We start from the raw sequence: 27,878 nt of genomic DNA, 5'->3' as shown, positions 1-27,878 counted from the left end.
AAGACGCAAGAAGCCGCTCAGCAATTATTATAAGGAACTGGATTGCTGTGGCCACATTGTTTTATTTTTGTCCAATCAGGAACTAATTCTTTGGTTGAGTAAAAGAAAATCTAAATCTGCTGGTAGTATGAATAAAACTAGGCTTTACTGTAACTAAACCAAGACTCCAAGAGAGCCACTGTGGGTATTCTCACCTTATGACCGAAGCTCACTTCACAAATCCTGAATCAAATCTTGGCCTGTTGCTTTACTGGACAAGAAATCAGTGAAAGTAACATGAGGTAACTTTAAAAGAAAAGGGCATCTGTGATAAAGAACCAAACTCTCGGTTTCTGCGAAGCTCTTTGAGGAACTCGCCTTCATCGATGCGGGCTACAGCTTCGATGAAGGCGGTTCCTGCGTTACCTTCAGCTTCTACAGCTAAAGGTAACGCAGCAGCCGCCTGGAAACCGAGGGAAAGGTTGCAGAGCACGTCGTACCGTCTCAGCTTGACGTCTGTCACACAGATCTGTGCCTCGGGTCTCTTGGGTAAGGCACTTGTTTGTCTGTGTTGCAGAGCTAGAGGTGATCCGATGGCGTGACAGCTTTGTCACATACAGCAGTACGACTCCCATCGCCGTGAACAGCAGTTCCACAAACATTGTGGCCTCCTTGAGGATGAGTTGGCATCGCTTTTGTGTTTTCGTTTGCTCGGGTACGACTCGCTTGCCTCCAGAATGGGTGCGGCCCCCCCCAGCCACTGAGCTATATAATACACTGGAGTGCTAATCACCGTCTGTTTGAATAAGTCGCTTTGAAGCCACCAGCCGCCATATTGGTACTCCCTATTTCCCCCCAGTAACTAGGGAATATGTGCGCTACAGCATCGAATAACGAGGATTTTCTCATGTTCAGGGGGTGCTTAAGACTTTTAAAATGTCAAATGCCATATACTTTTATGTTATGTTCTAAAAATATCAAGTAGTGAGAAAGTCATGTGCTGAAATATTTTGCATTTTATTCATTTAAATATATATGTTTAACATTTATAAATATATAAATAACAATATACAAAAACATATATTTACATATGTGTATACATATATATACATATATACATATACACATACTTATATATACATATATATATATTTAATATGAATAACATGTAAAATATTTCAGCACCTAATTTCCTAGTAGTTGATAGTGTTAGTACATCCACTGACTGTAGAATTACCTGTGAAACGTTTTCACTCAGCCAGAAAACTGCTTGTTGTTGCAACCAAATCCTATGGGATTCTGTGAGAGTAGGGAGGAGCAAGATGGCGGCCAGTGACTTCAGTTTGTCGGCAAAATCAGCACTCCAGTGTATTATATAGCTCAGTGCTCCCAGCCCCACGGAGGGACAGGAGGGAGGGCGAGCGCCGCGTACAAATACACGACTTCCACTTGATTTGTCAGCTCCGGGGCTCGCCTGGAAGAGCTCTCTCCGGGGTGCGCAGGTCCTTGAAGGGTTTGGACGACGTCGAGGCGGTCGGCGAGTCCCACTCCGGGCCCGGGTCCGGCTCGGGGGACAGCGAGAGGAGCAGCAGCGTCCCTGCGTCTGAGGAACAGGCCGAGCACAGGTCATCGGAGGAGAGGTTGAGGCTGCCCAACTTGGCCAGCGAGTTGGACCTCTTCAGCCTGGAGGGCACGGTTAGACCTGCCAGCCGCATGCGGGTCTCGATCTCCTGCGCCCTCTGACGCACCAGGCCCGGTTTGCCCCGGACGCTGCGCAGACTGTCGGTGCTGGAGCTGCGCGTCAGGGCGGAGCCGTGAGGCGAGGAGGCGGGCGTGAGCGGCCCTGAGCCCACCACCCCCAGCAAGGCTTCGTTGGTCAGTGGCACTACCGTTGGCTCTAACCGCACTTGGCAAGGGGTCGACGTTTTAGCAAAATCCCCCGTAAAGCTGGAGAGATCCTCCTTCCCCTCGGCGTGAGAGGAGCTGCTCTTAGACCTCTGGCAGTCCTGCGGGGACATCCCCGTGAGTCTCTCGAGCCTCTCGGCACGACGCCGGACCAGCCCGGACCGACGCAGCTGCGAAAGGCTCTCCTGCTGTTGGCCAAGACGACAAGCGACTGCAGGTGCCTCTTCCTCGAAGTCCGCCCTCATCAGCTCGGGGAGAACGTCGGAGGCCGATCCAGAGCGTGCGTCTCGCAGCTCGGTCTCCGCCTGGAACAAATGACCGCTGTCCTCCGCCGACCGCAGCGATTTGCCACACGGCCGCTCCTCCTCTGCGGAGAGCAGAGCGGCGGCTGCACAGTTGGCACAGTCACACAGTGGACCGCGAGGGCTCGGCAGTCCCACCGGAGCCGAGAGGCCTTCGGTTTGAGAGCGGGGCGACGAAGCACTCTGGACTTCAGGGGGAGGGCAGGCGTTAAGGCAAAGCTCAGAGGCTGGAGCGGAAGGAGGCACCGAAGCCTCGCTTTGAAGAAGGAAGCTAGAAGCTCTGTCCTGAATAAAGACAAGTTAAAAAAAACGTCAGACAAACACGTTAAATTAGAACATTTCCATAGAGTCGTTACGCACAGAGATATACTTCAATTGATCATTCCTGTTACAGGGCTCCTACAGCATAAGGCAAGTTAAATTCAAGACTTTTTAAGACTTTTTAATGCCACTTGAAATAAAAAGTTAAGACCAACTTCACGATAAACAAGATAAACCTGGTTGCGACAACTTCACCCAAATGTTGATTTTAACATAAAACATTACTTTCTAGACATGTTTAAAATTTTGAAAAACATTCCATATAGGAAGAAAGAAAGCTAAAAATAAAAAACACACAAATAATAGATATATTTTTAACAACTACTGAACTGAATTCACAAACCGTTTTGTTCCCTACTAAAATAAACTATAAACACATTTGTTTAAAATTGCCTTCAACTGTCCTAGTTAACTGAATCACCACTTTTTTGTTCTATGTTCTATCTATATTTTATTCCTACTTGCTTTTATTCTGTTTTATTTTGCTATATTTTAATCATGTAAAGCACTTTGCATTGTCTTTGTACTGAATTGTGCTATATAAATAAATTTGCCTTGCCTTGCCTTGCCTTGCCTTGATCATTCCTGTTAACACTGATCACTACGGCTTACAGTCTTTTGAAAACCCAAGACTCAACACAGGTTTTCCCACACAATTTTCATTTCAAAATCAATTATTTTTTTCCAGACTATAACTCGGATGCAGCCTGTCGATGCTTGTTTTGCATCCGGCCTCAAATGAAGACCGGCTCTGGTTCAAAACGTCTAAGTCTAAGACATATTGGCAAATAAGGAATGGAATATCCCACAATAAATGTTGACTCATTAAAAGACAATTTTTCTTTTACCAACTTTGGTTTTATAACATGGTTTGTAAAAAAAAATCCCTCCACTCCAGTGAACCTAATAATGAGTAAAGCAGACTCCGTTAACGACCACAGGGCCTCGTTGTTGCTCCTTAATTATGGAATAACCTGCCCCCGCTCACAAACTTACTGTCATTCTTTGGCTTTTACCACTAGTGAGACTTTTTGTTTTAAATTGGTTTTATTGTTTCTTTAACTGTTTTTATGCATTATCTTTTCATTATTGTTTTGTTAATGGATGTGTTTTAATTTGGAGCGATGAACAGCACTCTTTAAGCACGGTGTGGTTTTTGGTTTTTGAACGAGAGCAGATTCAGTCAGTAAATCAAAGATCATGATACTAATGGGTAAGATGTTAAAATCACAGCATTATGTGTCAGATCAAAGATAGATAATGACATCTAAATATAACTCAATATTAAAAACACTTTGTTTCTGAAGCATTATTACATTTTATTACCAGGTGGTTGCAGCTTGCTCCTAAGGAGGTTCCCTGCTTGAATCCAGGTTTGTTTAACAAAAAAGCCTTTTAAAATGGTTAAATAAAATCCCATACACTCCCAGAGTATTAAAAACAGTATAGTGCAGGAACCCCGCTGTCATGATTGTATTTGTGTGTGTTTTCTGTATTTTTTGCTTTATTCAGAGTTTCTTTTGTAGATTTTTGTTTAACTCCTAAAAGTGTTTTGCTCTGCGATCCTCTCAAGGCCATGGTTATCCCTGTTAGATGTTTTTTCTACCATCATTTTTTCCTTCCACTCAACTTTCTGTTGATATGTTCGGATAAAACTCTGTGATGGACCAGGATCGACCTTTTGTGGCTTTCCTTTCTTTTGGAAGACGTCAGAGACTCACTTCTGGATATCTGTCGAGTCAGCAGTCTTCACCGTGAACATTTAGGCCACAACAAACATTTCTGTATCAAAAAAAGTTTGGGTTTTATGCAGTATTCTAAGTTCAGGATAAAGTTTAGCGTTTTCATTAGCTGTGTGTCATAATCATCAAAATGAACATGAATAAATATAAGTAGAATTTTTCGGTTACACTTTATTTGAAGGGGTGTACATAAGACTGACATTACACTGTCATAAACATGACATAACACCTGTTATGAACATAAATGACTCTTTATGAATGTTTAGGACTGTTATCATTTATTGTCATTCGGTAAATTATGACACTATTAAAGCAAAGTTGACATTGTTTAAAATGTCTTTGTTATGACAACTTGACATTAACAGAGACAAGGTTAAATTTAGGGCTTCATTTGGGATTAGGTTAAATTAAGGGCTTGGGGTTTTGGTAAGTTAAGGGCTTGTCATAACAAAGACATTTTAAACAATGTCAACTTTGCTTTAATAGTGTCATAATTTACCGAATGACAATTAATGACAACAGTCATAAACATTCATAAAGAGTAATTTATGTTCATAACAGGTTTTATGTCATGTTTATGACAGTGTAATGTCAGTCTTATGTACACCCCTTCAAATAAAGTGTTACCAATTTTTCTTACTGTATTATTGTAAGAAATACTTTTAATTAAAACATTCCAATTCACTGAGCCAGACCAACGACTGACATCTTTTTGCTTTAGAAATGTGATTTAAAAAGATTTCCCAAACTTACATGGTGGTTCTGCAGAAGGCTCAAATGGTTGTTGTTGTTTGAATTTTCATTGAGGGAGGCCAGATCCATCCCGATCCCCTCCGGATCCCCCTCCACCTCCACGTCGTGGCTCTCGGCGCCGCCTCCTTCCCCGCCCCCTCTGTCATCTGGCTGCATCAACACCTCCATCTCTGCCTCCTCCTTCCGCACGTCCTCCTCGTCCTCCTCCGCCACGGTGTTGAACTCCAGCCTCAGCCGCAGCTCCTCCAGGGGCTCCGGCCCGCGGCTGCAGGTCTGGGCGGCGGTGCCCTCCGCCGTGGGTCCGAAGTGGGGCAGCGGCAGGCCCTCCCGTCCGTCGAAGGCCTCGTCGTCCAGCAGCGCGTCTCTCTCCACGTCCTCAATTTCTATGAAGACTTTTTCCATGCCGAGGAGAGGAGGGCCGCGCACGGGCGTCGACGGCTCGCTGTCGAGGGCAGAGTCAGACAGCCGGCGGAAGTAGTAGTTATTGTAGGCGGGGTCGATGTCTAGGGCGACGGTCCTGCATGGGGAGGGGCACGCTGCACCTTTGTCAGACGACGCCTCCTCGCAGCAGGGGGACATCCCGGACTCCGCGCTGGGATCCCCTCCATCCTGCCCTCCACAGCACTGCACCGACCCCTGCTGACCCTCCGCCATCTCACAGTCTGCATCCGGGTGCCACAGCTTGTTGTGCCGCTGTTTACTGGACGCAGAAAAGCAGGACAAAAAAAGGTCAGTCTCAAAAATACTGCAAGTCGGTAATGCCTCGCATTCACGCGTGGGACGAGCGAGGGTACCTGGCGTCTAAGATGCCCTCGTACTCCGCCAGCTGCCTCATGAAGCCCGCGTTGGGTCGGGTGATGTTCCTCTTCTGCTTCACAAAGTTGTACGCTTTCTCCAGAGACCAGCCGTACTCCTTCATGGCGTACGCGATGACGGTGGAGGCGGAGCGGCTGACGCCCATCTTGCAGTGGACGAGACACTTGGAGTCGTTCTTTCTGTGGGTCGGAATTACCCGCAACAATTTTTTATTTTTTTTTATTTTTGATAATCTAATTAATAATTTTATTTATATACCATCAATTTACACTTTGAAGGACTGTGACATTTACTTAATATCTGATTATGTAAAATAATTCATTTTAATACTAAAAAGCCAAGTTATGACACGACATAATCAAATTCAGTTGATAATTTAATGCTAATTGGCCGAATGTTGCAGCAATAGCTCCATCCAGGACAACACTCCTTCTAGGAAAGGGACACAGCCAAACACGGAAGTACTGGGTCTTCTATCAAGTCGAGCGAATGCAAGATGTTAGTAACCCTTTTTAGATCAGGCTGCAACAATTTAACAACTGCTACTTGTGTCGCGTGCGCGGAGGTCGTAAACAAAACGTTGTCTTGTAGACGTTTTAACCACTGAGCTATATAATACACTGGAGTGCTGATTTTGCCGAAAAACTGAAGTCACTGGCCGCCATCTTGCTACTCCCTACTCTCACAGAATCCCATAGGATTTGGTTGCAACAACAAGCAGTTTTCTGGCTGTGTGAAAACGTTTCACAGGCAATTCTACAGTCAGTGGATGTACTAACACTATCAACTACTAGGAAATTAGGTGCTGAAATATTTTACATGTTATTCATATTAAATATATATATATGTATATATAAGTATGTGTATATGTATATATGTATATATATGTATACACATATGTAAATATATGTTTTTATATATTGTTATTTATATATTTATAAATGTTAAACATATATATTTAAATGAATAAAATGCAAAATATTTCAGCACATGACTTTCTCAGTACTTGATATTTTTAGAACATAACATAAAACTATATGGCATTTGACATTTTAAAAGTTTTAAGCCCCCCCTGAACATGAGAAAATCCTCGTTATTCGATGATGTAGCGCACATATTCCCTAGTTACTGGGGGGAAATAGGGAGTACCAATATGGCGGCTGGTGGCTTCAAAGCGACTTGTTCAAACAGACGGTGATTAGCACTCCAGTGTATAATATAGCTCAGTGGTTTTAACAAGCAACCCTGTTTTCAATGGACCGAAGAGGGTTTGGCGAACCCAAAAGTCTGTGCTGAAGATTTTCCGCTACGCATTAGTTTTATCATTTATTTTGATTTGTCTAAAACTAAATGTAACAATATAGACTAATACTTGTATGTATAGCATCCTGTGACCCAATGAGGACTGACTTTGCTTTCATGATGAAGTTATACGTGTCGTTCCAGTGGGCGAGCAGGTCCGTGGCGTCCTCGTCGTAGACGCGGATGTTGTGGTAACAGAAGGTCCCTGGGAAGAAGTTGTCTATCTCCCTGGTAACGTTGAGGATGTAGCCCACCCTGGAGAGAAACACAACGCCAACTTATCACCAGCATTCCTTCTCGCTCGAACCACGAGGAAAGTATGTGTTTATCTTAGTTCTCCCATAATCTAAAACAAATCACCCCGTCTCCTGCAGCTCCTCCAAATTAGATGCGTTCCACTCAGATCCCTGAAAAACAAACGAGAGAAAGCGCTGTTCAGTCCGAGTGCCTTTTAACCCCCTTTAAGGTTGTTTTGATCTTCAAAGTCATCATTTCGCTAAGATGATTCATTACGGGCATATTAGTCTTTGGAAAGTAAAAGGTGGCGACATTTTTATCTCAATAAACAAGTCCAGCAGAGATTTTTGTGTGATTTTTATGGCTCCCCACCAGGTAGACGTGGTCAAAAATCAGAGTGGCTTTGTCCATCTGGCCGAGGATCAGCAGCATCTCGTTGTCAATGAACTCCTTATACTCTTTCAGGTTGCAGTTCATGTGCCGCTCCAACTCAGTCCGGATCTTAAAAAGAGAAATTAAAAAGCGTGCCTTCATTCCTGTTTCAATAGTTCTGCATGAAACACACGAGTTCTGCCTGCAGGGCTTCAAGGTTTTAATTTCAACTGTCTGAAAAGGCCAGAAAGATGTGGAAGAGTCGCGATCTGAGAGAGCGATAAATTGAGTTATCTTCAAGCAAAAATAGCAAAACCTTCAAGTCAGAACCAGGTAGCCAGAAAATTTTACATTTTTTTTTTTATTTCATCACTAAATTAAAACATGAAATAGGAAAAGCTATCACTGTGACGTGAAGAGGTTTATTTCTCATTATTTATGTCCAGAATCACAAACCAAGTTTGTGTTTTCTCTTCCTCTGTTTAAATATTGGGTTGAAAGTATTGGGCTGTCACCTGCAGTCAGAAAAGCCCTGCAACATCAATGCAGTAAATATATTTATAAACTAAAACGTAGAAATAGTGGGCTCAATGATGTCACAATGTTATGAAACATAAAACTAATACCGAGAATTGAAAAACAAAACTTCGGCGACTGTGATGTGAATGCAGCCGTTGAAGCTGAAACTATCTGAAAAGCTCAAACTTGTAACTATTTACCAATGTTTCTATCGACAATTATACAGCAACAAATTCTCAGAGCACCTTCGTCAAAAGATAGCTCCTGTTTTGTTTCCCCCACTCAAACAGCATAAAGGTTAACAAGATCGCAAACTAATTGAGCTCAATCAGTTTTTGAGAATCTGGACAGAAGATCACCGGGACTGGGACTCCATCCTTGTGTTTCCAGACCTAAATAATCACTGAATATAAATGAGCATTTAAGAAGTCACAGACTCACAAACAGCGTTTTTAAGAGTTTTTAACCAGCGTGAAAGAAGCAGTTCAAGAATGACCCATCTCGTCAGTGGCTGGAGCTGCAAACTGGAGGCTTTAAATAAGACACTAAATTCAGCTTCATCAGTCAGTCGGGTGTAAAGCAGTGTTTCCTTGCAGCGCTTACAACATTATATCAGGAGATTTCATTGCACTCTGAACATTTATGCTTTTACCTGTTTGCAGGTGACGTTCTCAAGGTCCTGGGACGTCATAATGCTTCTAAGTTTGGATTTAATAAGGCACTCTGTCCTTTCCCTCTCTGAAGGCCTAGAAATAAAACAGCATCATAAAAATCTGAACCCCCTAAGTTACTCTTCAAATCGGAGCACATTCTAGTTCTTTTGTTTTCACAAACAAACAAATAAAAAGGGTGTTTCTAAGGTGAACGGGGTGAGCTTACTTGTCGACAAACATGATGGGTGAGTCTGGCCGAGTGGTCTCTAAGTCCTTCATGGCGTTCCACTCGTTGATGCAGCTCTGCTCGGACGCGATGCAGCTCTCGTAGTATCCCATCCAGGTGAGGGCCATGCACCCGGGGAAGTAGTTAAACCTGCGGGACACCTCGCAAGCCTTGTGCAGCACCTGCAACGCCGACCTAAATCGTGGGAGATCACACAAACGGAGATACGAGGAGATTTTTTTTTTTCCCCATCAAGGTATGCAAGCAAAACATTTGAATGAATCCAGTGTTTACACGTCGTCTTTGAGAAAACCCATGGAGGTAGCCCTCCTGCCAGAAGGTGGCACTCTCATCCCCCCCATGAACCGCTGCAGTACGTGTGACTGGTTGTCGGGGGGAATTACTGTGCTATTCCATTACAAGTAAACTACAGCAGACAACCAGAGTGACTCAACAGGTTGATCATTACTCACCACATAGCCTGCACTGACACAGGTTTGAAGACATGAGTCCGACCTGCTGTGTTCACTGTGAAGCCCCTGAGGAGCAGACAAAACAGACGGGAGGCCGACTGAGTGGGGTGGTGGTGGTGGTGGTGGTGGTGGGGGGGGGAGATGCTGCTTTGTGTGAATAAAACTCATATGACGTGACGGGGGAGGGGGGAGAAGACTTAAATAGCTCACCCGTCTCCATCCAGATGGATCTTGGTATCGCTCCAAAGAGGTAGCACCATGCCGATTGAACAGCTTTTACTGGCATAAAAACATAAAAAAATTATAATTTTAGGAAGATGGAAAATGGAGTCCAAGAATTAAATTAATAAGGAGTCATATGTTACAGATTTTATTTCTGCAGGAAAAAGATTTTTTTTGTTGTGAAGGCTAGATTACTAAATCAGCAATATTCTCCCTGACATCCATCCATCCATCCATCCATCCATCCATCCATCCATCCATCCATCCATCCATCCATCCATCCATCCGTCAATGGGCGAGAGGCGGGGTACACCCTGGACAGGTCGCCAGGCTATCGCAGTTCTCCCTGACAAGAATCTTTAAATGAATAACTTATTTAACTAATTTCAAGTCTCTATACTAACCAATAACTAAGGACAAAAACAAAGATTAAGACAGACACAGAGGGTGTTGAAAATAGACTCAGACTGGCCTTTGTCATACAGTTGATTATTTATTACCGTGGTCCTTACTACTTTTCCTTTTGAAAATCCTCTACGTTATTCAGACTCAAATTTCTGCCTTGTTCTGAATGTTTGATCATAAAACATTTACCAACTTGTGCTTCATTATCTGTATGTTCCACAATTGAGAAAAACAAAAAACAATACTATATGTAGTTTCTGATCCGACGCACTTACATCATCTTATATAAACACGTAAACTTATTAGACTAAAACTTTGCATTAATGACTCTACACTATTGACAGATTCTTGAAATCACAGTTTGTCATGTCTGATACCTTCACTTTGTAAAAAAATAAAAAAAATAAAACTATGTTTGACATCTAAAGCAGATGTCAAACATAGTTTTAAGTTGGAAACTTAACACCCTGACCTAAGAGGTTCTACAGACCAGAAGAAGAAGAAGTTAAATGGCACCATTTTTATTGTTTAATCATGACTGAAAATGCTTTTGTCTGTTGGTTTTCTGTTTGAAGACTCATGAAACAAAATAATCAGACGTACAAAGACAGAACAGAGTTAAAGGATGCCATCTAATAATCAAAGAAAAAGCTATTTAATCATAACATGAATATTTATTTTTGAGATAATAGTATAAGGAACAGATAGAGATGTGGCAATTGGACGTTTTATGGCTATACCAGTTTTGAAATTAATATGAAATGGTGTTATCCTAATTCTATATCTCACTAAGTTTGGTCTGATTTTTATTAAACTCCCAAAAGTGCATCTGTAACACTCAAACTGAACACTATTTTCTTTGTTTTAGTTATATGTATTTTAATTGCCATTCAGTAATATACTGACTCAGTTCTGTCATTTGAGCATGTTCTATTACACCTGGCTGGCTGTCGGGACAAAGCCTGTCAACCAGCCACTCTGTAGAAGAAGGGGAAGAGACTTTGACTGTGTCTGAAAAGGTCTGACGGATAAGGTCTCTTTAGCCAAAACCGAAGTGTGTCAGCGGTCGCCATGATACGTGCTGTCTAAATAGTGCAGTCAGTAAGGAAGGAGGTAAGAAAAGGAGCCTGTATTCTTCCTATAATAGTTCCTTTAGCATAGGGAGCTTGTCCCTCACTGCCACTGAGCAGCCATAAGGGATCCCACAATCCTTTGGGTGACATGACGTGTAAGCAGAGCCCACCTCGATGGGAATTTAGACAGTTCTTGCTGTTGACCTCATGAAAGGTGAAGGAACAGGAGCTAGGTGCTGTGATTAGAACGTTTCAGATGGAGCCATTTATTTCTGTGGTGGGATGGAGAACGTGTTTGGCTGTTTCGTTGGTGGAAAATAAATACTCTGTGCTGCAGCTACAGTCTGACGTTTTTTTTTGCCAGTCCTGCTGTTGAGTAATGAAGGTGAACTCATTTCTACGCCATACCATTGTCGCCTGAGCTGTGTGACACATCAGAGTTCATGTTCTAGGCTGAGGCGTTTACAACATGAAAATGAGTGAGTTTGTACTTTTGATGCATTTAATGAATATGGAAAAACAACCCTTGGATTTTTGACCAGGTTATGGCAGCCGGAAAATGGTCCAATTTCCATCCCTGGCCGATTGACTGGTGCCTCTCTAAGAATAAAGTCCGAAGATATAGCAAAAAATCTCAAACATTTTTTTATGTATTTTATTGACACGTTTTTGTTTTTTCATACTAAAAATCAAACGATAAAATGAAATTCCAAATGTTTCCTGACTTTTTAAGACTGAGTAGGAACTCTGCAACAACAGCAGGAAAAATATTACACACAATACAGCCAACACTGTGTAAAACCCAACAAATGGAGCATCTTTGTACCAGTCTTTGTTGGTGAAGTCGATCCCCAGAAGGATGTTCTCCTCCGTGTCCTGTCGGCCGCTAGTATACACCACCACCATGTACCGCACCCGGTCCGACCACGCGCTCTCCAGGCGCACTGCCTGCAAAGGGGAACAGACGTGTTGCCTTCAAGTGCTTCCTCCTTTTCTGGTAATTTATTAACACAGCGATTACCATGACTGTTGTATAAAAAGAAGAAGAAGCTCAAAATAGGAGGTCAAATGTAAATTAAAAAAAAAACAAAGCAAGGCACACTTTATTCCAGTGGTAAACCTAACTTACTTATAACAAAGATGGTGCTAAAGAATCAACAACAAAGTGAAATAAAAAAAAGTAGGATGTGTGAAAATGCATAATTGCTGGATATGAAAATATATAACAAATTCTCTCACTCCATCTCACTCATTTCATACCAACATAGGCATACCATGGAGACATCTTGCAATGCTCTAATCCAACAATAATTACACTGATGAGTGGATAAGCATCAAAGTGTCCTCTGATTGGCTTGTTAGAGTGAATTTTTGGTCACGGGCTATAATCTGGTTTTACGCTTGCGATGTCTCTTACCAGTTTGATTCTGTCCTCTGAGCGGAGAATGTTTATCATCACCTGCAGGTGTTGAGGAAGGTCACCTGTTGGGGGAGAACCATTATACATCAACATCATCAAACAGGTTGTTTGACAACCACGAGAATATTTAAAAGACTTGATTGTAGGGTGTCGACAAAATAGACTTATAAAGATAAAAGCATTTCTATACCAGGATAAAGGTATAGCTTTCCAGAGCTAATTCCCCCCAATGTTTCTTTCCTCATTAAGTACTAAGTGAAGCTCGCTGCGTTTTAAAAATGGTATCTGACATGTTCAGTGAAGTTTATCAGGTCAGGGGCGAACAATAGCCTCCTGACTTCTCACGAGGAACTCTGTCAACCACAAAACCACATTTCAAGAACTTCTCTTTGTCCACGTTTCATCCCTCTTTGCTCCCCTGGCAGCCGGATAATAAAACAGGGGAAACCAGCAGCAATGCACAATAACAGATGAAAAGGCATTACGGTGCTCTAGATGCACAGCCGTGCTATTTTGCTGACTTGCAGGATGCAGTTTCAATCTACTCTCACTGGTGGGCCTCCAGTTTTGGCGCTCTGAGCCTGGTCGTTACACAAATATTCCCGGCAACGGCATAATTTACCTTTTTTCAACAAGGAGAGTTTAAATTGGTTAAAGTTTCATTTCTGGTGCTGAAGGTGGTCACAGATTTCTGTAAATGCAAACTTTTTTGTTGCAGAAAAGAACAATGATCACATGCCTGGACACTGCTTTGTGTTTTCACATAAAATGCCACAAAAATACAACCTTAGAAATTACAGAGCTGTACATTGTATTCTCTTTTTTGTCACCTTTTCTCCTTTTTAACGTTTTGCCTCATCTTTTTCTCTTCCTTTCTTTCAACTTTCCGTTTCCATTGAACTTAATATAATCTGAAAATAATAAAGTTTTTTGCATATATTTCACTATAGCGAAGGCACATTGCAAAAACGGAACTAAAAATAAGTAAAATTTTCTTAAAATGAGTGCATCTGTCTTTGATTTGAGTGGGTAAATAAGATTATCTGACAATGGAATAAGATTTTTGCACTTAAAATAGGAACAATTCATCTCCATCATCTTATTTTAAGTGCAGGATGTCTAATTAGCTTATTTTAGGGGTCAAAATACTCATTCCATTGGCAGATAATATTATTTACCTGCTCAAATCATGGACAAAAACACTAATTTTAAGAACATTTTACTTATTTTTAGGTCCATTTTTGCAGTGCAGTAATGCTCTACTTGTGGAAGTAAGTCTGTTGGGCTCTCTTTGGCATTCAGACAGCAACTCTTAACGCTACACTGCCAGACAGGACACGTAAAAAACCCAGAAACTACACAGATATGTTTGCACTACCAGGGTCAGTCGTGTAGCTGCTTGATGATGAACGTTAAGTTACCGACGGCGGGGTAGCAGGTTTCACAACAAGAAAGCCTTTATCAAAGAGCTCTCTGTAGGTCGGCCTGCCTGGCTCCCACTTCTCGGTTAAATACCACAGTTCCCGAGAAATGACACAGCCACTTCCCCCTGGCCGAAGCTCCTGACGACGCGGCACGTCTGGCAGACATGTGAGCTAGCTTACAAAGTGGCCAGCAAAGACGGAGCGAGCTGCCAGGCTCGGCCACCGTTTGCCAAATGACTTGGCAGCGCATACGCTGTTGGCTCGGGGTGAACTCCCATCGTGCATGTGTGCTGGCAGGTCAGCTTTGTGTCTTTAAAGGAGTGATTGTTGCTTTCAATCGTGGCAAGAAAAACCTTTAAACGAGCAATAAACAAGCCGTACAAGCCACTTCACATCAGGTTTATACTTGTACAAAAGTACCCTAACTCTGCAAAGTTAAAGTAAAGGAAAAACAAATCCCTAAAGAGCCCGTTCTGATTGTTACCCTGGCATTGTTGGAATAAATGTAAGGAATCTTGAGAAAATCCTGTACCTTGTGGAGGGTGTAAAGTTGGCCGAGTAGGAACAGAAGAGAACACGTGAGGTTCCAGAAATGCTCCGGCCCCTCCTTGAGTCGTTCCACAGAGGTTCTGCTAACTGGGCTACCATACGTTGGATTTAAACTCTAATCTGCCTAAGCTATGGGTCTGGAACATCCTTTATCCACGACGCAGCCTCCAGACTTCTCGCCCCAGCTATAAACATCTGCTGCAGCGTCAAGGAGCGCGGCAGCCGAACCCCTCTCAGACCAGAACCCTGCGTTTCATTCTCACCTGCATGTTTGTGAGGCGGATGTGCTTTTTGGCCCTGCTGGCTGCTCCCTTGCTGCAAGAAGAGAGCGGCGCCTTTCACCATGAAGAAGCTCTCGCTCAAACTGCAAACAAACAGGAGAGAGGGGATCTTCAAACAGAGACCGCGTAAATCAGGCTCCACGTCTCAGTGCTGATGTGCATAATGAGCAAAATAAGTGAAATAGGGAGGACATTAGAGGGGGGGAGGAAAAAAAGCAACTCTTTTAGTTTTCACGGGATTGTTTTGTTCAGTTCGATGGAGCCAATGAGACAATCATAAATCACGGCTGTCAGCTCAGAGGAGTCGCCGAGCTGCCACGTTACAGCGGCAGACCTCAGGATTGACGCTTTGAACCGAGCGCTTATCCACCTTCTTCACACTCAGATTTGATTTGCTGCTCTTTGCTGCCGGTGGCTAATCACACAAAGACCTAAATAAAGACCTAGCTAAACTTCTGTCGCCACGAACAATAATAAGTTTGCAAAAGTAAAAATAAAAACAACAAAAAAATACATGTTTTTTTTTTGTTCAATAGGCATCCATTGCATATAAGGAGCTATAATTATTTTTTATATAAAAAGGGAGGTTTCCTTCAGGCTGCGTTCGATCGTTCCAAGTTACTGTAGAGAAATGTGAACATATCCGTAAATCTACCTGACAGCAGGGTGGAACAGATGTACCGTGCGTTCAGCGTGTGCAGTCTGGCACACCAGCTCATCATTAGGAAGGCACAGAGCTGATGAGTGACAAAATCAAAACAAATCCCGGCATGTGCTAAAGACCAACCGGTCTGGAAATGCTGCTGCCGCCATGACATCATTGTGTTCAGACAGAGCAGGGGTCGGCAACCTTTTCAGGTCAAACGGCCCCTTTTGCTACAAAATAAAAACTGTCTTGCGCTTCATTAAAAATTGTTATTTTATAAACGTACTAAAAGAAACATTTAACTTTGGCCACAGTGGAAGGGCCAAAGAGCAACATGTGGCTCTGGATGTGCATGTTGCAGATCCTTGAGAAAGAGTCTGAATCCAAAACGTGACACAGTTAAGGTTTCTTAATTTTGTACCTGAGTTCATTCCTATGTAATGAAACTCTGTTTATTTATTTATAGATTTCAATTCAATTCAATTCAATTTATATAGCGCCAATTCATGAAATATGTCATCTCAAGGCACTCTACAAAGTCAAATTCAATCAGATTATACAGATTAGGTCAGTTTTGCAACAATCCCTCATACCGAGCAAGCATGAAGCGACAGTGGAAAGAAAAACTCCATATTAACGGGAAGGCAAAACCTCCAGCGGAACCAGAACCAGGCTCAGTATGAACGGTCATCCGCCTCGACCGACTGGGGGGATTTATTTTTCAAAAAACATTAAATAATTTTGATATCACTGGAATGAGCATTCAGGCTGTTTTCCCCCACCACGCTCCATGAGTTTTAGCATCTCTGTCAGTAAAATTGGGGTTTTAAGCATCAAAGGTGGAGAAAGTCAACCCGACTGGCCTCATAATGTATTTATGAGCACATATTTTATGCTTGCTCCTTGAAATACAAGACCAAATATTGCATTCCAGCAGTCCTCTGGGATTGTCATAGTGGACATATGAATATTTAATTTGGGATTCAACATAGCGTGGCGCTGCGTTTATATAGCACCGACTCACAGTAAATGTTATCTCAGGGCACTTTACAAGACAGACTTGGAATCCAATTATGGAGGAATCCAATTAATATCTATCCAATCTAGTTTTATAGCTCAACTCAGATCAATTAGTTTTGATTGATCACATAATAAATGTATTTATCTGAGCAAACCCAGCAGATTGCATCATGCTTGTTATGGATGTTGCAGCAATCCCTCACCCTGGTAATGTTATGATGACCTACTGCACACATCTCCAAGAAAAATCTGACTAACTACACTTGTTGTCTATTTGGTCAGACAATCAAACCCCACATGCAGCTAGGAGGCCCGAACCAAACTGAGCATTATGTGGGAACAATGGGTTTCATTTTGTACACCTCACAATAAATTCTGACCACCCCCAGCGCTGCAAAATAAAAAAAAAAAAAAAAAAAGCAGTGACAAGGCACGGGGGTGGACAACGACAGCGTTTTCTGTCACTTTAGTACAGTTCTGGTCTTACTTGATGTTGTTGACAGAGGGGTTTAGGTGCAAAAGCAAGAACAAGACTGGGGCAGCCGCCTAGCCACGAACCAAGATCCGGCACTAATTTGCACTGATAATTAAAATAAGTAAAACCTGTTTTCATGCTGTACTTTAAAAGCTGTCCAACTACAGACACCCTAACCCAACAGCGTAAGCTCTGCTCCTTCCCTGCTATCAGCTCCTCCACAACTAGGGCTAAAAATACCCCATGCTATCAAAGTAAACCCGGACTTTACCAGAAAACCCTACAGCTTCTCCCAAAGAGTGAGAACTTTCAGGCCAAAAAGTTGACAACACGGACAATAATCAGTCAGCCATTGCTCCTGAAACGGTTTAGCGTTGCGTCAGTGAAGTGTCTAATCACCGAGGCGAGCCGCGTGTTTTTAAAGAAACTCGTCCACACTCACATGCGGTTGATCTCGTTTTGGGTCAACACGGCATTCTCCACGAAATAAGGTAGCATCTTCATCGCAGCCTCCTGAAAGGGCTCTACGACCAGATGCATCCTGTTCAGCCGAGTATCACCTAGGTCTGCTGGGCTCTCCTCTTCATCCACATCCACAAACAGTTGAGGAGGGGCGGGGGGGAAAAAAAAGGCGTAAATACAGCTTCAGGTCGGTCCCGGCGGGTCTGAGTGACAGACTGACTGACAGTCTGAACTCATTTGGGCTGCTCAGCGGAGCAGCGCCGTCTGTTTAGAGGCCCCTCCCCCCCTGATCGCCTCTTCCTCCTCCCCTCATCTGAGCGTCTCTGCTTGTGAGTCTGCCTCCTTGCCTGCAGGGAAGCGCCGCAGCCTCCACCCGGAGCCTCGGGCTCACATGGCCCGTCTCCTTAAGTCCCCCCCAGCCTGCCTTGTCTCTGTCACAATCTCTTGAAGCACAAAGACGTCTGCCAGCAAGAACCGAACGACCAAGCATAACTCAGGAGGTGGATGTCCCTTCCCATCAGCGTGAACGCAGCTCTGTACGTTCCTTAAACTTCAGGTCAGAACCTGTACAAGGCTTCCTCTTTGGGAATTGCAAAAATGTCATTTTAAAAAGCATTTTTCGCAAGAAAAAACTCTGCAAAAGTCATGTTTATGATTTACTATACACACAAAAAGAAAAAAACAGCATGTTTTTGCTAAAAAGAAAAAAAAAAGCATCCAAATTAGACGTCCGATGGTGGAAGCCACGTCGGGGGTCTGTGGACTCAGCAGAAGTCGAGCAAAAGGTGGAACAGGCACCGACAGGCACTGGCATGGTCCCAAAAGCCCCAAATCTCATTATGGGCGAGCTTATAGAGGCAAGGATTATCTCTTTCCTTCAAGTGGCTGGTGCTGTCAGTCACTCACATGCGCTGCCGTCAAACACGCTGTCTGAGATTATTAGAGATTATAGCAGTCTAAGGAGGACACACCTTTTATGCCCTGTACATCCTCAAACTCTAGGGGACACCCCTTATAGGGGAACAGGATTGTTAAAAATGTACATATTCATGTGACTAGAATCCATAATAATTAGACAAACAAATATGCTTCGATGTAATGCAGATAAAACATAACTAAAAATTAGTAATATTTTCTTAAAATGAGTGTATCTGTCCTTGATTTGAGCAGGTTAATAAGATGATCTGACAATGGAATAATACTTTTGCACTTAAAATAGGAACAACTCATCTCCATCATCTTATTTCAAGTGCAGGATGTCTAATTATCTTATTTTAGGGGTCAAAATACTCATTCCATTGGCAGATAATATTATTTACCTGCTCATTTTAAGCACATTTTACTTATTTTTAGATTGGTTTTTGCAGTGTGAACTTTACCTTAACAGCACCCTGACAATGGTTTACAGAGCACACTGCAATCTGACAAATCAGCAATGATGTCCATTTCAAGCCTCTGCCAGCTTTATGCATCCTGTCCCTGAGCATAAAGCAACTCCCCCCCCATAAAAACTGAGGGAGGAATCTGGTGAGGAAGATTACGTATCTCCGCGTTAAGGTTTATTGCTCTGCAGGCATCCAGATGGATCTAGACAGGGCAAAACAGGACCAGATATCCTCTAAGCCACTACCTTCAGTCGCTGGGTGAACGTGGGAGACAGCTGCTGTGAGTTAGAGGCCACTAAGAAGCTGTTTCCAGGCTGGTTTGGTCATGTTTCACACACAGCAGCACAATGAGGGATGGGGGGGGGGGGGGGGGGGGGATAAAAACCCTCTGGAGGCTCTCTGTTGCATAACCCCAGGATTTTTTCACTGACACTTTTCTCAGAAAACAAAGGGAGGGGCGCTGGTGAGAAGAACCACCTCAGGTATCAGATGTTGGGGCCTGAGCAGGAGACAAATGACATCATGATTGTACCGAGGAGAAACACAAGACAGAAAAAGATGACCAATATGCTGCCGCTAGTGTACCGGTGCCTATATTTCACCTTCGAGTGTTTTCTACAAACCTGGGAGGGAGAATCGCTGATATTAGTTAGAAGTGCTGCTATGGGGTCTTCTGGCCAGTGCCAAATTCTGGTTTTATTTGGGGTCTGGGGCCTGTATATTCCAGTATTTACTCCCAATGACCAGAAGTTGGCCCCGAGTCACAAATTTAATCATGTTTGAGTCAACTGGATGAAATCATAGAAAGACTTGAGCTTGGACTCTGACTTTAACCTTGTGAGTAAAAAATACTTGATGCTGCATGTTAAGCCGAACAAAAGGCGTGTCTGACACATTTCTTAAATCAACTAACATTAACGTGACTAATTTCCACGCAGTTTTAAACAGGCCGCAAGGTGCAAAGTCATCTAGAATCTCTAAAACATCTACTGAACTTGCAGAGCAGCAGCACCAAGAAATATGTTGAGCACCACTGGGGAAAGAAAAAACAAAACAATCATTTGACTTGTTTACAGATACTATGAGGTAGGAAAAAAGTAAAGAAACTGAACAAAATTTGAAATCAGCCACTTCACAATACAGAAACTAGTCAATGAAACTCATGCTCATGCATGAAACTCAGAAGTTAAAGCTTGACTCGGGACTTTTACAGGTTTTTATTCTGGACTCGACGTGGGACGCGTGGCTTACACTGCAAAAAAAATAAATTAAATAAATTAAACTTTTCTTGAAATGAGTGTATTTTTACTTTATTTGAGCGGGTAAATAAGATAATCTGCCAATGGAATAAGATTTTTGCACTTAAAAGGCGGAAGAACTCATCTCCATTAACTTATTTCAAGTGCATTATATCTAATTATCTTATTCTAGAGGTAAAATTACTCTTTCCATTGGCAAATAATATTATTTACCGGCTCAAATCAAGGACAAACACAGTAATTTCAAGAAAAGTTTACTTATTTTTAGTTCTGTTTTTGCAGTGTATTTTCACCTGGTATTTGACTGAAGACTTGTTTAGAAAGACTGGAGACTTATTTATGCCGTGCTAAATAATGACTGCGCCCTACCTCTACTGGGGACTGTAACACATAAATCTATCCTTATTTAAGCATCAATGCATGTGTCCCGAACCACAATCTGATTTTTTACTAAACTCTAAATAAAATGACTTGAAATGCATGATGCTGACGGATGTCTTTAGAGCCTCAAAACAGAGAAGTTCAGAAAGTTAGGAAAATAAGCTGATGCTTCAGTGTTTGAGCTGACAGGCGTCAGTCAGAGCAGCGAATTCCAATCTCTGCCTGATTGGCGAATCTTACCAACAATCTGGAAAAGCAAAGACACTGCCCTAACCCTTAAGCTAAAGCACCTTGCCCATTTCTTCTGTTTACAAGCCAGTTAAATGAAGTCATCCGCTGGTTCATTTCCAAAGACACCTGCACGATGTTTATGTTGGCCCTCCTCACCTCCCTCTGGCTTTTCATCACTTCTAAGGTCGGCCAGCGAGCGCAAACGTTTCCCATTTGGCAGAACTTCAGCTGTCCGTCAGCATCAGCAACCTCTCGACTAGAACATCAGATGAGCACACCCTGATAAATACGTCCATCAAATAAACGACAGCTTAATGCGTCCATACTACAAACACTAATTTACTGCCAGTTTGATTACCCAACGTGGCTCACAAAGCCCTCAGAAATGGAAGACATCTAGAGGCGAGCGAGGACTCGCATGGTGTATAGATTACGCATTACCCAAGGACATTCCATAGGCTGTTGCATAACGGAAAGCAAACAGAACAGCTTGGATGATGTAGTTTCCCTCGGTTCACGTTTCCTTTGATTGCAGGAATGAATGTGTGCAGCCTTCATAAAAGAACAAGCCACGCCCACATGGGACGCAAGGACAAAGAGAGACATGTAAACTCCCGCTGTGTTATCGTCTTGACGAGTCCGTTTTACGCTGACGTGCGCTGGTAAATAAACGCTGCACTGATTAGATCTGAGCTCAAATGAAATCCTTGCGTTTGCTCCACAGGCGAGCAAACGCTACAATGCCGTCCAGTTGAGCTTGACTGTACTTGCTCTGCACATTTATAACAAATCCGTTTAAAACATAAACCGTTTACACATTTGGCTGTGAAGCGTGTGTGACTGAAGCTGTTAGGGACGCTTGATGGTTGGAGAAAATAAATAAATCATAATCCCAATTATTTTTTGGTCAATGCATGTACAATAACCTGCTGTTTGTTTGTTTGTTTGTTTTTGCGAACCCAAACACAGAGTGGACGCCATTTGGACTGTAGTTGAGTAGTTTTGACCAAATGTCGGGTCAAAAGCTGAGAGCCCCTTTTGTTGCGTTGGAGAAGTTAAAAGGAGCATCATCATTCTTCATAGTGTCCCAGTTTGAACTTTATGACCTGATCAAATATAAAACAATGGCAGCATGGTAAATAATGACTATATAGTAATATCAGTGTCAGTGGCCTGTGGCTCAAACTAAAGAATGAGTCTACTTAAAATAATATCAGCCGCTTACCTGCTTGCTAGCGATGGGTGAATTAACATTGAATCACCATAACTATTTGTACAACTTAATCATACAGGCAATGCGCTGTTTGCCCCTCTCCCATCAGGTAAACGCTTCAGAAGCCTCAAAGCCAAAACAAATATACTTAGAAACAGCTTCTTCCCAAGAGCTGTGAAGGCAATCGCCCCCTGATGGGAGACTACAGACCAACGCTTTAAAATCACCCCCACTGTTACAAGCCTGTAATACGTCACAATCACCTTAATGTTACTGCTGCACACTATCATCTCAGAATATCTTAATGCACATTTCTGTAAACGAAGCCTCAGATCTTCATTGCACAATAAGCGCCCTATTACCTGTTATCTGCATCATATGAAGGACAACTTGGTAACACAACTTTTGAATCATCCTTTTATTTCTTAATTTCTCATGAACGGCACGAAAAATAAAATAAAAAAAAAACACTGTAACCCTTGTTCATTGCCTGTTTGTTTGTCCGTTCGCCCTCATTATGCGTACTCTGAACCGGAGTGGCCAAGGAAAGATTTTGCCACGGTAACACACGGTGACAATAAAGACTCTTTAAATACCAATAAAGACAAAAGTAACGATAAAAAGTATTTTAAAATTACCCAGTCCTTTCTGGCTGCGTCCATGTCACCACAAATTAATATTTTGGTTTAATTGTGTTAAGAGACCATATTTTCCAAAACCCAGTGCTAGCTGTGCATGCTCAACATTCAACGTTGGATCAAAGAGTCATTCATAAAGTTGGTACTGACGCGCTAAACGGCTAGGTTTGTACCTACTCGAGTTTTTGCGCAGGCACATTTCAACATGGTTTTTGTTTCAGTTGCAATAATAAAACTTTTAATTTGGCTGTTTTTTTTTTTTTCTGAAGGACAAAAATATAAATTTTATTCAGGGTTATACAATAACTATGAATTTTGCTACTTCAGATGCCAGTCGGTCGTAGCATCCAAGCTGCCTTTGTGAAACGTCACAGGAGAAAACTGCATGCTGGAAAAGGATGGTTGTAAAAAGTATTGGCATCTGCTGTACCAGCAAATGTGGTACACACGATTTTGAGCACAAAGTATGTCTATTAAAGCGGGGTTAATTTTAAGGTTAGATTTTTCCACAGGTTTCAGTGTGAGAGTACGCTGCTGTATCAAACCAGGTGTTTTTTATTTAACAGGTTTGCAAATAATTGTGGAGCCTGCGTATAACAGATCTAACTTTATGATTTTTTTTTCCTTATCAAATGTAAATACTGAATAAATGGCTTGGCAACATTCGCAGCAACATCCAGCTCAGTCAGTGACAGAAAAAGAAAAGGAATTATAAAGGTATTTATCATGTTAGTTGTCAACAGGTAACACACGTGTGGTCTGTTCAAAGAAAAGAAAAAAAAAAACACAAGGAAAAGCTGTGGAGAGACAAACAAAAGAAAAACATGCCAGTATATTCCTTCAGGGAAAGTAAGACGAATGTTACAGCTGGCAATTAAAAAGAAAAATCGGTGCCAACCAGACAGACAAACAGGTGTTTTTACAACACTTGCTCGTATTCGTCGATGCCAGCGAGTCTGCCGCCACTCGACATCTCCCAGCGTGAGTCAAATACAGATGCAGGCGGTCTGTAAATAACACCTGCTTCATACACGTGAGAGAGGCTTTACTTGGTACCATGCAACAGAGGGGCCTAGCCGCACTTTAAAGTAAACTTACCTCTGGTTAACTCGCCGTTCATCTTCACTCCCAAAGTCCTGCAAAGAAGATAAGAGGAGATGAGCAACGCTGCAACGGATACGCTTACAGGGCGAGTCCAGCCTTACGGGGGCCCCCTGTCTCGCATGTTTTGGGTGTTGCCCTCTTGAACACACCGGAGACAAATGATCGGGTCATCGTGGCGAGCTCCGGTGAACCTCGCTGACAGGCTGACCAGAGAATTCAGCCTCTAACAGGGTTCCTACACATTATCCATTTAAAAGTGCCAGACTTTCCCAAATCAAGACTTTACATTTACATCAAAGATTCCCGTCCGGCAGACAAGTTTTACCATCTGTCTGCTACACAAAACAGGAAATAATATAACTAATTTAGCTTTTAAATTGCCAGTGCGGTAAAGGGCCATTTCATTGCCTTTCTGGCATCTGAACCGATAGATCTGTTATCGCAGTTTTGAAGTGGCGGAGCACCTTCTTTAGATTTAAAGACATTTCCCCATGATCAGATGAACCTCAGAGGGGCAAACGAGGGGCTGCGGGGCAACAATAATGAGGGATTCAGACCAAAGCATTGCAGTTCCACTTTATATGGACCACAACTCAATGATTTAAATGTAAAAAGGAAGGAAGCCATTAAACAGAGTATGTCCCCTTTAAAAAGCTGTGGTTTGGTAAAATCGTCAAATGAGTATGTGTCTATTCTACGTTTTTAGCTAGAAACTCAAAAAATAAAAGTACTGACGGCCAAAATGTTAACCTCTAGATTTGATTTGGCAAATCAAAGCAACGAGTGGAGTTATATGACTTAAATATAAAACCATGGGGATAGAAAACAAACTTTTTTACGTTGCAGAAAAGGAAATTAGCAGATCATTTCTAGAAGCCAAAGCATTTTTCCACACTGAATTTTCTTGCTTTTTAGACCTCCTGGTAAAACATATGAAAGCAAATCACGACTTTTTTTTAAAGATTTTGTAGGAACCACACACTTTAATCAGATGCTCTGAAAGAGGGACACACCTAAAGCAGGCAGAACACGGGCCCCCGAGGCCTTGATTTGCCTATCTCTGCAAAACTACTTTAAAAACATGAGGGCAGATAAATGAGTATGAGAAGCTAAATGATAACGTGGAGCTGCGACAAACACATAAACCTGGTTAATCTAACTCAAAAATGAAATGTACAATTTTTTTCAAAAGCAAAATCTTTATCTTAATGTTAAAACGTGTTTAACTTTTTTTTTTTTTAAACTATAGCCTCACCTCTTAAGGCCAACGGCAGCACTGACGCAGACCTGATTGAATAAATAATCGGTGACAAACCCGTCGGGTCACGTTCTAACCACAAACCTCTGACAGATTTGCCTCCTCTTTTAAAAAAATCAGATAAACTGCAGGATTTGATGACGATGTTCTTGAGTTTCTCTCATCAAACTGCAACACGGAACACATACGCCTCGGAAAGAAATGCACTTTTAGCTGCGATAAAGACGAACTAGGCTCATACCCTGAGCGCTGTTAAACACGATCGCAGTGCAAGCATGAGAAATGTTCGTTTTTTTGTGTCGTTTTCTTCGTATTAAATAACAGCGGCAAAAGTCAAAGAACCTTCCAGCATTTTGCTGAAACTACGCTTACTCTTAAGAAACTCTTCTTTTGAAAACAAACATTATTTGAAACTAAAATATGGCATTTCTGTATTTATGCTAAAGGCAGGACATTTACCGGACACATGACTTTGTCTCCATTGCTGTGCATTAAGGTTAAATTCTCTCAGCTGCCTCATTCCCTCATGCCAGCATCCCCTATGTGCCTGTTTACATAAGCTCTTTTCCCCCTACACTCCAGCACAGCTCTGCTCCCCCCGGCCCCCCCCCCCCCCCTTGTGAACAGATTACATCATGGCTGCGGCAGATTTCACTCAGCATTTTGTGTCACACCTGAGCAAAACATTCAAAGCAGCAACGACGTACACAGACAACACAAATCTACCCCTGCACAGGAGAGGTTCTACATTTTTAAAAGCCTCTATGCTGAGACAGATATGTGCTGTAAAAGCTTGACCATGCAACAAAAACCTGCAAAAAGTTTGTTCTTTGTGCAAGACAAAAGTATGGGTTCCAAAGACAAGCTCAAACACAAAACACATGGTCTTCATAACTACAGCGGTAAATAAATGCAAATTCATTCCTGATTTCTCTGATTGTGTGCAGTGCAAAGCAAGGTGAGCTCATGTGTTTATAAATAGTACGTAGCGCCCCCGCCTGGCCACTATTGTCAGTGTCTGGACATAGTAAAGAAACCTTACTGTGATAAATGTGGGGAATACACTTTGACTTTTTTTTAACATATTAGTGACCAGAAATCAAAGAAACTCAACATATAAAGCTGTAGGTCAATCTAGATATAGTTATAAATAAGATGATTTTTATCTTATAAGAAACCATGTCAGTCTGTTAATCTGATTCTCATAATCGAAAGGAAGAATAATCAAAATTCTGACACATATCCAGAGCAGTCATGATTTTTTTTTATTTATTTAAAATGAATGCCTTTTAGTGTTAGTTAAGTGCAAATGGATCATAATTCAAAAGAAACCAAGAGAGTGGCGCGTTTAACAGTTCTGCATCTTTGTAAACAACAGCCTGTTCTTCTTTTAAAGATTAAACAACAAGAAGAAAAACCCAGACTATTAAATCGCGTCATAAACAGCTAACATCAACGTTAGCTGCAGCTCCTACTATCCATGTATTAGGATTAAACTAAGCCTATATTAGCACATTTTGGATTTTAAACTGACACGTTTAACACTTCCTATCATCCAGCATCATCACACACTGATACGTAAAGGCTTTTGTTGGTATTTTCTCCATGAAGGAACGCGTATGACGGCTAACAGCCTAGCATAACGTGATAACTAACGGTGCTAATTTAGCTGCAATCAGCGGCCCTTCCTCCAGCTACACCCCCTCCTCTCATCCTCGCTGCTTCCCGGCTAGACTACCCCACCGGGGCATCGCCTCTGCTGCACCCCCCGGGGCCGACACTGACCTCCCCCGCGGTCGTGGTTGCTGTGCTGGCGGTGGACGCGGCGCTCGGGGTCGGGGACCGCTGCAGTGTTACCAACGCCATGGTTGGAGGCTGTGGATGCTGCAACGACGCCGGGGCGGCCGCTGTGGCCTGGAGAGCTGCAGCTAGCTGCCGGGGCTAACGGGGAGTGGAGAGGAGGGAGACCGACCGTGGGGCTCAGTGTGTGTGTGTGCGCGCGCGGGTATGTGCGTGCGCGCCTGTATATATGTGTCTGTGTGTGCGTGCGCGTGCATTGATTCCCCACGGCACTCTCGTAAATATTCTACAGTTTTACACAGTAATTAACAGCAGCACCGGGGAATTAAGAGTATTGCTTGTATACAATTAATTTTAGGGTTACACATGTTTTAGTTTTTTGCAGACTTCAATAATAAAATAATAATAATTATTGAATAATAATTATTATTCAATAATAAAAGCTTTTAGTTCGTTAAAGCCATATAGGGGCGAAAAAGCCCGGTAACAAAAGAAATATTGCGGTCAAACTAAAGCAATACTTTGTGGGTACACATAGTTTGTTGTTTATTATTGATTGTATTGATTACAAACAGAAAAGTTGTAAAGAATAATACAACTTTATAATACAGAGCTGAGCAGCTCCTCTAGTGCCAGACTTAGACATCATGTCTGTAAAAAGGAACGCTACCACAGGTCATTCATTCCTGCTGCTACCAGATTATACAACACTGCACTATAACTGTAACCATAACTGTAATAAGTAATGTGCAATAACTAATGTGCAATAATCAATTTAATACACTGTGCTATAACCCGTGCAATAATCTTGAAAGAAGCGACTTCTGCTGCTATCACCACGTGAATATATGTCAATATATGTATATACATATATGCATATCACAGTGAATGTTCATATGACATCATCTGCCTACTTCGATTCCGCCTGTATCTTTATTCTTATCTATTTGTTTTTTATTTTTTCTCATTTTCTTTTTGATCCACTGTATATAAGAAGATACACTGGATATAACGGATGCACCTTTTCTTACT

The 27,878-nt window shown here is 42.2% G+C and overlaps 1 protein-coding gene across 2 annotated transcripts; it reads right to left on the bottom strand.

Annotated features, from left to right (window-relative positions):
* Positions 1-1,318: 1,318 nt before the first annotated feature.
* ssh1a (slingshot protein phosphatase 1a) lies at positions 1,319-27,033 on the bottom strand. Of its 2 annotated transcripts, XM_012863559.3 has the most exons (15): positions 26,832-27,033; positions 23,783-23,820; positions 14,957-15,057; positions 12,718-12,782; positions 12,127-12,248; positions 9,811-9,879; positions 9,601-9,666; positions 9,128-9,322; positions 8,901-8,994; positions 7,730-7,858; positions 7,481-7,527; positions 7,229-7,375; positions 5,797-5,997; positions 5,003-5,702; positions 1,319-2,471 (listed from the first exon to the last, which is right to left on the bottom strand). In XM_012863559.3, the coding sequence occupies exons 1-15, from the start codon at positions 26,910-26,912 to the stop codon at positions 1,437-1,439; spliced, it is 3,090 nt and encodes a 1,029-aa protein (XP_012719013.2). In that variant the 5' UTR covers positions 26,913-27,033; the 3' UTR covers positions 1,319-1,436. The 2 variants fall into 2 exon arrangements, with proteins under 2 accessions (XP_012719013.2, XP_012719015.2); XM_012863561.3 differs by lacking the exons at positions 23,783-23,820; positions 26,832-27,033 and adding an exon at positions 17,558-18,143.
* Between the last annotated feature and the right edge of the window lie 845 nt (positions 27,034-27,878).

Source organism: Fundulus heteroclitus, chromosome 12 (genome assembly GCF_011125445.2).
Source record: "Fundulus heteroclitus isolate FHET01 chromosome 12, MU-UCD_Fhet_4.1, whole genome shotgun sequence".
In the NCBI taxonomy this organism is placed as follows: domain Eukaryota; kingdom Metazoa; phylum Chordata; class Actinopteri; order Cyprinodontiformes; family Fundulidae; genus Fundulus; species Fundulus heteroclitus.
Note: the sequence above shows the minus strand (reverse complement) of the source record. Positions and strands in the feature narration are given on the sequence as shown.